Source organism: Fulmarus glacialis, unplaced genomic scaffold (assembly GCF_000690835.1).
Source record: "Fulmarus glacialis isolate BGI_N327 unplaced genomic scaffold, ASM69083v1 scaffold37811, whole genome shotgun sequence".
In the NCBI taxonomy this organism is placed as follows: domain Eukaryota; kingdom Metazoa; phylum Chordata; class Aves; order Procellariiformes; family Procellariidae; genus Fulmarus; species Fulmarus glacialis.
Genome location: NW_009194075.1, coordinates 3,457 through 14,933, shown reverse-complemented (window position 1 = coordinate 14,933; position 11,477 = coordinate 3,457). Strand labels below are relative to the sequence as shown.

The 11,477-nt window shown below is 35.6% G+C and overlaps 1 protein-coding gene across 1 annotated transcript in view; it reads left to right on the top strand.

The window, feature by feature from the left end:
- The window catches only part of UBR1 (ubiquitin protein ligase E3 component n-recognin 1), a gene marked incomplete at its 5' end in the record, with an annotated part of 29,685 nt that extends 18,854 nt beyond the window's left edge, over positions 1-10,831 (top strand). Inside the window, 11 exons of the mRNA XM_009587657.1 lie at positions 270-366; positions 1,304-1,371; positions 2,313-2,463; positions 3,321-3,408; positions 5,117-5,250; positions 6,237-6,345; positions 8,175-8,231; positions 8,703-8,780; positions 9,432-9,602; positions 9,804-9,905; positions 10,401-10,831. Of these exons, the coding sequence (XP_009585952.1) occupies positions 270-366; positions 1,304-1,371; positions 2,313-2,463; positions 3,321-3,408; positions 5,117-5,250; positions 6,237-6,345; positions 8,175-8,231; positions 8,703-8,780; positions 9,432-9,602; positions 9,804-9,905; positions 10,401-10,542 (1,197 nt within the window). The remainder of the gene's footprint in view (positions 1-269; positions 367-1,303; positions 1,372-2,312; positions 2,464-3,320; positions 3,409-5,116; positions 5,251-6,236; positions 6,346-8,174; positions 8,232-8,702; positions 8,781-9,431; positions 9,603-9,803; positions 9,906-10,400) is intronic.
- Between the last annotated feature and the right edge of the window lie 646 nt (positions 10,832-11,477).

Here is an 11,477-nt window from a genome sequence, read left to right as displayed (position 1 = left end):
TATATATATATAAAAAATACACACACATATATAAAAAACACTGTTGAAGTTGCTAACATCAAGATCATTCTCTGTTGAGGGATATGTTTAGATTGATAACATAAAGAGCATTTTGGAAGAATAATGTTTCTACTTATACATGGAATTTCATATTAAATTCACTTATCAATGTATTTTCTGTTTGTAGAAGTAGATATGTTTTTACAGCTTTATTTCACTATTATATCTTTCCTTTTTTTCCTGTCCAACCATTTTCTCTTGCTCTCTAGCACAGTGGCCTTAAAGCATTAGTGCAGTTTGCAGCTGCTCAGAGAACAACATCACCACAGGTCCTGATTCAGAAACATCTGATTCGTCTTCTAGGAGGTATTTTATTCCTTTTCTTTACTACCTTTCGTGTTGCAGAAGTTTCTATTGCAAAATGACGCACACATTAATACAGCATAGAAGCAAAGGTTAGACTACTGATAACAGTGCTAACTTCAGTTTCTCCAATGTTGCCTGAAATCATGGAGTATTGCCTGAATTTAAGTAATCAATAATTCTGTTAACCCAGCCCTGTATCATTGAAGTCCCCAAAAAATCTTCTATCCCAGATTACCTAGCCTGGAGATACCCAGATCTGGAATAGTAACAGATGGTTAACAATCTCTTTCTGGCAATGTTCAAAATTACTCAAATTCTGTGCTAAATAGGTGGATAAAGGTACAAACCAGGTATTCTCTCAATTGTGAGACTTTATCTTTTCAGTACTTTCAAAAGGCTGCTTGCAGCCTAGTTTGAGATATTTTTGTCTCAGGGAGAGCTAGTTTGAGACACATAGCTATGCTCCATGTTTCTTACTGATTAGGTTAACATGGTGGCCTTTGTGAATCTCACTCTTTGACTTGCCTTCTACTTGATAGGATTCTTTAGGTGTGGTACAGGCTTTTGTATTGGGCTAGGTTGTGAGGCATCTAACGTTGCAGTGCCTAAGTACATTTGTGGATTTCACCCTTAACACTGTGCATGCTTTATTAGAGCTGGAGAAATAAATCAAGATTTTTATCTCAGAATTTTGAACATAGAGTCATTAAAATTGTGAGCTGGTTGGGCATGTGGAAATAGCTAAGCAGATGCACAATCAATTAAGTAAGTGGTAAGCTGTTAATTAAACAGATACTTCCTTACTTCAGAGACTTGAACATTTTTTTGATGAAAACACTGAAATGATAGAGGCTCTAAAATCAGATTCTGATATTGCGGTTCAATCCAAAAGAAAAAAATACATATCAAATGAATAATTGATATCTTTAATTTTTAGTTCTTCTACCAAACTTGAAAGTGGAGGACACTCCATCCCTCTTAGAAGTAGATATGTTCCACATTTTGGTAAGCAGGTTCATTTATTCTTCATATTAATACTTTTTTTTCTGAGCATGTATTTTTGTGTACTTTACCCTGTAGATAGTCCTGCATTATCATGAGTTGAATGGCTATACATGAGCACTGCATACAAGCAAGTGATTACGTATGGCTGCTATATACGAAAGTTTACTTTTAGTTCTGCTGTTCTTCTAACTTTCAAGTCTTTCCTGTCTCACTCTTACTAAATTTCATGCTTGCAATCTCAATCATCTTTTTACCACCTCCATTGCTATCAAACCTCCAAAAACACCTGAGAAATGCACCCATTCAGCTTGTTTCCTTCACCTCCCTTTGTCTCAATAGGCTCCTCATACCTTCTGATTCCTTCACATTCTATCTCATTACCTTCTTTACTCTTCTTACCCTCTTCTTTCTCTTCTTAATACGAATCTGTATTACAGTTTTTTCTACTGTTAAAAAAAAACAAACCAAACAAAAAAAGCCCAAAACCACACCCAACAAAAAAACCCCCAAAACCCAACCAAACAGAACCACACAACAAAAAAACAAATAAAAAAACAAACCCACGAAAATAAAACCTATCTTGCCCTGGTTGCCTTTCTAACTAATGCTTCTCACTTTTTTCAGTGTGCTTTGTCTTCTGTCAAAAACCAGAAATTAAGCTTTCTAGGAATTGAACAGACTTTCTTGGTGTACCTTTAAACCGGCAATTACAGTAGAACTATGTCTGAGTTTCCTACATGTTAGAGGGGCACAAATGGTTAATATTTTCCAATGAGTTTTTGCTATACTTTGTGAATTAAAGCTAGCAAGATAAATGAACATATTTAAATTGACTACAGAAATGAAGTATAAATGTGTAGTGAGAATATAATTTCTATTACCCATGTAATTATTACCAAATTCCTGTTACTTTAATATTTGCTCCTTCCCTTTCACTCTAGGTGGGAGTTGTGTTATCCTTTCCATCTTTATACTGGGAGGATGCTGTAGACTTGCAACCTTCATCAATTAGTTCAGCCTATAACCACCTCTACCTCTTCCATCTGACAACACTGGCACACATAACACAAATTGTCGTCTCTTCAGCAACAGGTAGAGCCATATTTGGGTTGGATTATTCTGGCATTTTTACACAATTTCTTAAAAATAATGGATCGACACCACTAGTGTCTTCCAGGTATAAACTTCCTCATAATAAATGATACTTAGTGCTAGGTAGTAATAACAGTTTTCTGATAAAAAAATAAATAGCACTACATCATTTTCAGAGCATTTATTATATCCTTTCTGTGTGCTTAGCCTAAGAAAACAAAATAGTTATTGACATATCAATACTTGCTCAAGTCAGTCATTCCAGAGTGGTAACTTTCCCCTCTTCACTCCTTGTAGGAGAAGCAAAGCTCTGCCCAAGTAGCAGCACTCTGAGCTGTGCAGTGACAGTTAATATGGATTTGGGAAATAAACTTTTCTTTACCCTTCAACGTAGTAAATACCCAGAAAATATTCCAAATGCAGAATCCTATAAACTGTTAGGAGAGAATTTAACTTTTCTTTGTATTTTTTACTACTGTTAAAAAGTGTCAGTAACCTACAGGCTTCCTAGCTACTGCTTTCCTTTTTCTTCAGCATGATGGGAATTAAAAAAAAAAAAAAAAAATCCTGTAGCTTAATCTACGTAGGACAATAACTTCAAACGTTCAAGGGAAGGAAGCAGTTTTTACATGAGGATGAGCAATGAGGCAGTAATCCTGATTCTTCTTTATAGCATGCAGTTTTAGGAGAACATTTGTTAGGTTAAAAACAGCAAATAGAAAAGAATTAAGCACAATAAAGTGGAAATATTTCTGTAATGCAATTTAAAAAAAAAAAGAGCTCAGTATATGTAAAAAAAAAAGGTGTGTGTCACAAATGAAGTGCATTTACAGTGGGATTCATCTTTTTGTGTGCAGAATCCCCTACTGCTCGATCATCTGACAACAGTGAGGAGGCACGGTCTGCACAGTCTTTCTGTAGAGAGGTTTGCCAGTACACCGGTGGGTAAGTAGCAGTTCAGTTATAGCACTGCATTTTCCTAGAAAGATGGCAGTCTACAGGGATTGACCTGAACAACACAGAAAACAGGAAAAAAATTATCCATTTTGTGTGGGGAGTTAGCACAATACCTTGTGCTTTCTTCCCATACTCCTGAATACTGAAAAGAAGGAAACTGGTGAAAGGAACACTTTTAGTTAAAATAGCTACTTTTTGTGGACAACAGAGTAAATTCTTAGTCTAAAGATGAAAAAATACCTATATCCATTTTGGAGAGAAATACAACCACTAACTATAGTAGTTATTTTTATTTTGCCTTGATTGGTTGTTTTTTTTTTTGTTTGATCTCTCAATTATAGGTGGAGGCCAGAAAGAAGGAAATGGCTCTCCTGTAAGAGGGGGAGAAGTGTAAAGCTAAACACAGTTGCTTATTTGTTTGAGCATTAGTGCCCATCTTTTCAGACTTTTTTGATAGGTATAGCTACAGCTCTTTAGTACTTCAGTATCTGTGTGTGAAGTAAACTAGAAAATATGGATGCACCCTCTACAAATTCTGCTTTGATTTATCTTCACCAAGGCTAGTTGCAAAGATATGTTTTTCAAGGATTGACAATGCTACCCACTTGTCTAAAAGTTTTAAGTCTAAATTTGGAAATATTTAGAATTTAAATAATAGGAGTAATTTTTCTGAAGCATAAGCTTAGAATCAGAGGTGCTGTGCATTTTTGGAAAGTCAGGTCACTGTACTGAGATGCCTAGGTACAGTATTAAATGCCAAAGTTTAGGCAACCCAGTTCTGAAACTTTTAGTGTTTTAATTTCTGTGTATGCATTGTCGTCTTCTAACTCTGACCTATCTGTGCTTAAATAGCACAATTTGCATAATAATTTTGCAACGGTCTATGATATTATAATACAGCTTTAGAGGTTGTTCCTCAGCAGGTGCTGGTCAACATTTGTGTGAACATCCTGTTCACGAAAATGTGAATTTAACCAAGTTTAAAATTTTTAGAAAACAGGAACACTGTAAGTAAGTTAAATTTACGATGAGATTTAGACTAAATGCTCATATCGCACAAACTACAAGAATCATTACTGAGATGAGTATCACTGCAGTGTTTTTTGTCAAAAATGGAATTAGTATAGCTTTATTTTAAACAATCTGAGTGTTACTGTTGTGACTTCCATAATGAAGTATGAGGTATTAATTTTTTAATTCTGTTGGTTTTGTTGTTCCTGTTTATGTATGTCTGTTTGGTTTTTTTTCCTCATTTTTGAATTGCATTCAAAACACCAACTGCATGAAGAACTTCCTCCATTTAAAAAAATTGTTGGCTTTCGGTAATAAAAACCAACCAGTGTAAGAATCAGTTGCTCTGTGTGTGATGCTGTATTGCACAGTTTAAATCAGGTTATCTTGAGTTACCTAGAGATGGACAGCTATGTATTGGCTATTTATTTTTTATAATTCTGAAAAATATAATTTGAGATAATTTGAAGGCTTAATGTAAGTGTTCTACATAAACTCAATACTCATTCCTTGGACAAAGGGGAAGTCAGAAGTTCGGTGCTGGTGGCTGTGTTTCACAGAATTTGGGGTACATCAGTGTTGCTTCTACACAGCTGCCATTCTACCAATGCTAGCCAAAATGTGAAAGTGCTAGAAGGATTTGCACTGTGAACTACTGCAGCTATTTCTCGTTTGTGTATTACAGCTGCTTTAGTCAGGATATTCCAGGCTGGCTTGTGTGGGATTGTGTTAAAAAAGGCATCATGCCTTACCTTCGTTGTGCTGCTTTATTTTTTCATTATTTGCTGGGAGTTTCTCCACCTGAGGAACTACTACAAGGTAAATATGAGAAAGCAAAGTATCTATAAATTGACTTTGTTTACTATTTTCTTGGAAGAATGGAATTTTTAAATGTTCACAATAACTTAACAATAGTTAATACATTAAAGTAAGATTTGGAAAGAAAAGGAAATACTAATTTGTATAGGAAGGGGCAGGCATAAGAAGCTGAGTTGTCTCAGCCTTTGCATGGAAAAGAGTATGTGCAAATATGGGAATTATCAATGATGTATTGATAGTAAGTATTTGTGGATACAAAGATTCTGTGATTTAAGGATAATTCTAGGGGCTTAAATTACATCACATGAGAAATAGCCTGGAGTATATTTTAAAAAATATAGCATCTTAAATTGATTTATATGAACTGTGAACTAAGTTTGAATTTGATTAGGATATACGAGTCAAAATCTCTGCACTTTGAGATACGCTATGGTCCTTACCATTAGTCTGGAACTTTGATTCTATAGGGAGGGGTCTTCCTGGTGAATCAGCAATGCCATTTTCTGTAGCAGAGCCAATAAATGACCACCCAGCAAACTATTAGAAATCAGCCCAACTTTACATAATGTGTTAGCACTGACTTGATCATAGCAAAATTTAATATCATTGCAGGCCAAAAAGATAGTGAAAAGCTAAAATTTGGTAAGTACAGAAATCTGCTGCACTAACGTGTTACATATTATGCAATGAAATGGAATTTAAGCAAGGAATTCTGTTATTACAGTGACTTATGCATGACTTAATTTACTTAATAATGTATGTCAAATTTGTTAAACCTAAAGCAGATCCTCAGCTAATGCAAATTATTATAACTCTGATTAAGTCAGTGGTATTACATCCAATTGTACTAGCTAGGAGCTATGCTGAAGCTGTAAGATACGTATTATTCAATGGAAAAGGGATCAGAAGATTTCTAGTTTTGAGTGAATTATTCAGCAGTGCTGAAACACTTTAACAATTGCTCATGTTTTCTTTTTCTTTTGCAGTTTCTGAAGAAGGGCAATTCAAGGCACTTTGTAGTTACCTCTCTCTACCTACTAATTTGTTCCTGCTCTTCCAGGAATATTGGGACACAGTAAATCCACTGCTTCAAAGGTACTAATTGGGACTGGAAAGGCCACATTTTTCTGTTGTGATGGCCCTCTGGGAATTCTGGATCAAATTTGTTAATAAATGATTGAGCTCAAATTCTTTAGAATTGAGAGTTCTAAACTAAATTTAGAGTTCTAAACATTTGTTTGATGTGCACAGGTATACTGAATCTCTTAAAGCACTTCAGAAACATAAAACATTCCATATTTTATGGTAATTCGAACATTAAACAATTATAGTTTAAGGGACTAGTGCTTGTAGACCTACATGACATTCATGGAGAAAGAAGTTATCATAAACCTTTGCTTGCATGGTATGCCGCTTACTGTTCATTGGCCTATTTTTAATCTGTCTACAGCGAAAGTGCTGATTAGATGAGCTATAGAATGAGCATATGGAAAGTTATGTGGCTGGCAGGGTGAGGCTTTGTACTATTTCTTCTCTGGATTTCCAAAATAGACTGATGAATGTCAAAGCTAACTTAATAGTTAAAAGGTATAATTTGAGTGTTACATATATTGCAATCTAGCAGTAAAGAAATAATTAGTAAAATTCTCCATTCAAAAACACAAGTTTAAAATAAACAGACCCTCCTGCCCCGTACTAACTCTGAGAATAATCCTGCTATATTGTGTTGGAGAATGTCTCCATGTATTTAATGGACCGTTTGAGCACTTAGTTGCATTAATTATTATTCCTGGTTCTTGGCAGAATTCTCTGGCTCACACTAGCTTTTTCTGTTTGTTTTTTTTTTACCTCTGTTCTGTTTTGTTGTCTAGATTCTGTTAATTTGGGGACATTTTGAGCTGTTGACTCCAACTTACAGTCCGTATAGCTGACCTAAATAATTCCCTACATACAATTTTACTATGATTAATTGCATTTGTAGTATATATAATTACTTATAAATTAGTAGCATTTTCACAAATAAATTATTTAATAAGTTTGTCTTATATGTTCCTACATGTTTGCTCAAAGACATAACAGTGCTTATAAGAGAACACAGAGGATAGGCACTTGTGAACATTAGAAAATGATCACTAGAGGCAGGGCTAACAAATCCATCATACTGCTCCCAGTCAAAAACACAGGTTTCAGGTGGGAGGCTACATATTTAATATAATAGTAACAGTTGTGAAATCACCATGCAAGTTCCCATATGTTTTTTGAAAGAATCTTATTTCAGAAGACTAAATTTGATGATTGTTGAGAAATGTGTTAAATGAAGCTTACTAGATTGGCCATCTGCTGCAGTTCTCTCTCTCTTCTCCTCCTTTTTGTAGAAATAACTTAAAAGATAACTTAGACGTACCAATTCCTCTGTTTAGTAACTTGCCAATATCTATCTGTTTTGGTAGACACATTTGGCCATTCTAAGCAAGCATACAACATGCAATAAAGCATTGTAAAATAACCATTGGGTGATATAAAGCAATAAATACTTCCCTAGTAGAGTGTATGATATTTTCTTAGGCTGTGGCTTTCAGCAGATATATTCCAAAAGGAGCTGTGTATTGTAGCCCACTTTGAGAACTTGAATATGTGTGAAGACTGCTTGCATTTCTTACCTCTGTGTTAACTCTGTGTTTCCATGTGCATGTTGATAATTTTAAATGTTGTTGTTTTTCACATGGGTTTTTCTCTTTTATACAAACTTAAATTCTTTTCCTGAAGCAAAACTGTAAAGAATAGCTGCTTCTCCTTGTGAAGTTTTAGCTAGAACTATCAATGCTTTATCTGTGCTCTGTGTTTGCTTATTGCTTACTAGTTTAGTGATCCTAGATGTATATTATTATCAAACACCGTCATCTGCAAATGTTTGTCTGAAATAGGTGGTGTGCTGACCCCGTGGTGTTAAGCTGTTTGAAGGGGAAAAGCATTGCAGTAAGGTAAGTTTGGTGGTGGTGGTGTTTTTTCTTCTGTTTTTGACTTAAAACTGTTGAAAGAATCAAGTGCTTGTGGTGGACAAGTTAGAGTGCTTGTATTTTCTTCCTCCTGCTCTACTACCAAAAGTACCTTTATCTTTACATGGTTGTGTATTATTCCTCGTGCAGTGACTCTTCACTGAGAATGTACAATATTGTTAGACAAGTTATCTAGCTTACTCTAGGAAAAAAACAAAAGCTAACTAAAATGTGAAATGCCTTCATACATGTAGGTTACATATGAAATTTAATTTCATTACCTTTTGCTGGACTATAGAAATGCTGAAGCTCCCATGTGCAGCCTCTCACTTGGGCTTCTAGGACTGAAGAAGTTTGCAGGAAGGACCAAAAGCTTAGCAGGAATTTATAGCTATCCATTCTGTTTTTTGCTGCGATCTTTATTATTCTTATAATAGTTCTTTTTCACTTACCCAGGTATCCTAGGAAAAGAAATAGTTTAATAGAGCTTCCTGAAGACTATAGCTGCCTTCTGAACCAAGCCTCTCAGTTTAGGTAAGATGTGACATATTTAGTTGTCTTCCTAGTTATTTTGTCACTTTTAGTCACTTTTATATTCTTGCTGTTACTGTAACTGGTCAAAACTATGTACAGAAATTATTTTGCAGAAGTGAAGGCACTGTTATGGTTATACTGGCCAATACTAGCACATGTTCATTTTAAATCTGAAACACAGCAGCTCTAAATGAAGTCACTTGTGTTTGATAGGATAGCATATAAAATTATTATAGCTTAATCTGCTGGTCATTTTTCACCAGTGCAATGAGCATTTGGTTTGGCCATAAGCCTGAAAATTATTTTTGCACTGGAAACAACAAGCCCAGAAGGTCGACACTGTTTTACGCCAGGAAGAGTGAATCATAGCATAATTCAGGTTAGAAGGGACTTCAGCAGATCATCTAGTCCAACCTCCTGCTCAAAGCAGATATTTTGCAGATAAAATATTTCAAGCAGTGTAAAAACATAGCCAAAGGAGACAGACATGTGAAATACGATTATGACATAGTATGTCTTAGGTTTTTGTTTGTTTGTGGGTTGGGGTTTTTGAGGTTTGTTGTTGCTGTTGTTTTTTAAGGAATATTATCCATAGTTAACATTTCTTCTGAAGTTTTAATTCCTGTAACGTTCTGGTTACACTTCTTCTAGATGCCCGCGGTCTTCTGATGATGAACAAAAACATCCAGTATTGTGTTTATTCTGTGGGGCTATGTTGTGTTCCCAGAATACTTGCTGTCAGGAACTGGTGAATGGGGAGGAGTTGGGAGCCTGTACTTCTCATGCTCTTCAATGTGGAGCTGGAGTCTGTATGTTTCTCAAGTAAGTAGCTACCCAGAAGTTAATGTGTTAAAGAGTAAAGGGAAATATTTTAAGGTCAAAATTCACAACATTGTCAAAGCACTTCATTCTTTTTGTCTGAGATGAAGAAACATTGCTTTGACCTAAAATATAGCTCACCAAAAAGTTAAGAACCTGCTGGGAGTTGTCTTGTATTTTAAATGTGCTATTTTTTTCCTTAAGAATCAGGGAATGCAAAGTTGTCCTCATTGAAGGTAAAACCAGGGGCTGCTTATATCCTGCTCCTTACTTGGATGAGTATGGAGAAACAGATCCAGGTCTGAAGTAAGTAAATGTCTGACTGACTGACTTTCTACATTTCCATTTTGGTATCTCTTTCTTTCTGATACCCACTAGACAACGTGTTCTTCCTGCTAGCATGTATGGCACTGTAATATGTATCTTGGCCTGGTGAACTTGTTTAACTTCAAATTCCTGATGGCAGTTTCCAGCCATGAATGGGTCGTTCATAATGGAAAAACACACTTTTTTGGTACTGTTAAACTTTCTTACTTTTCTCAGGAATACTTTGTATGCTTTTCATCAGAAATGCGCAACAACTGCCATTGCTGAAATGTCATCTTGGAAATGGCAGTCATTGCTTGTCGCATGTAGAATTTTTTTCATTTCCAGTAGACTTGTTGGAATTGGTGTTCATACAAGTATTTAATATTTTCTGGCTATCATTAAGAGTGTTAATGCTAGAATATTAATGGAACAGTTTGTCAGTTGCTATTCTGATATGCTTATTAGGTATTCTCTTTTTTTTTTCCTATGAAGAAGAGGCAATCCTCTGCACTTATGTCGGGAGCGTTACAGGAAGCTCCATCTGCTATGGCAGCAACATTGTATCATAGAGGAGATTGCCAGGAGCCAAGAAACGAATCAGATCTTCTTTGGATTCAACTGGCAACTGCTCTGAGTCTCTTGATTTTTAGTGAAAACTCTTTACTTTTAGCAGTGCTTTGGAAAAGGAAAGGAGGGTGGCAGTAAATAATCTACTGTCAAGTGGATTCTGTAGTTCAGACACAATTGATGGATTCTCTAAGTTGGATGTATTACTGATACATTGAAACAGAATTTCATGTCATATGTTTTGCTCTTTTGTTTTTTTCCTCCAAAAAGGAAAACCACATTATATAATTATTACTGAACATTCAGGTCCAGAAATATTTCCACTTTTCTGAGAAGTTGTAATTGTTTCACATGTTTTTGACGAGGACAGCTTCCCAAATGCTGTCATATACCATATTTCTGTCTCTTCCATGCCTTGAGAATGTACCTAAATGGTGTTGCTATGGAAAAGCCTCCTTTACTTGCTTCCTGGATTCTTTTCCCAAGCTTAGTGAAGCTTTTAAATAGGTCAAGATCTGTGGCATAATATTGGAGTGGAAGTGGTGCCAGGCCTTTAGTAATCTGTAGCAAGAGGTACAGCAAACATTAAGTTGTACAGAAAAAGCCTGCGTTCAGCTATATCCTGGGATTTAATGAAGAGTTTTCATTAATGACCTCTTTAAAGGAGAAGTGTGGGATGGAAGTTGCATGGGGGAATTACCATCTTGCTTGTTGCATCAAAAAATAAAGTCCGTGCTTTTTTGCATTGCGAGAACTGCACTTTATCTAATGAATTTGTCCTCTGTTAACGTCGTATATCCTAAGAGGTCTAGGGTTACGGCATTTGGCTAGATGGTGGTAAGTTTTACTTCTTTTACAGTTTGTCTTCTGAGATTTTCCCTAAGAACCAAACGTGAAAATACTGTTAGGTAGTTGTAGTGTAGCTCTGCAAGTTATACAAGAGCCAGAGACTTCAGTAAAGTACAAGACCTTCAAAGCTATCACTGGACTAAAATCAAGGCC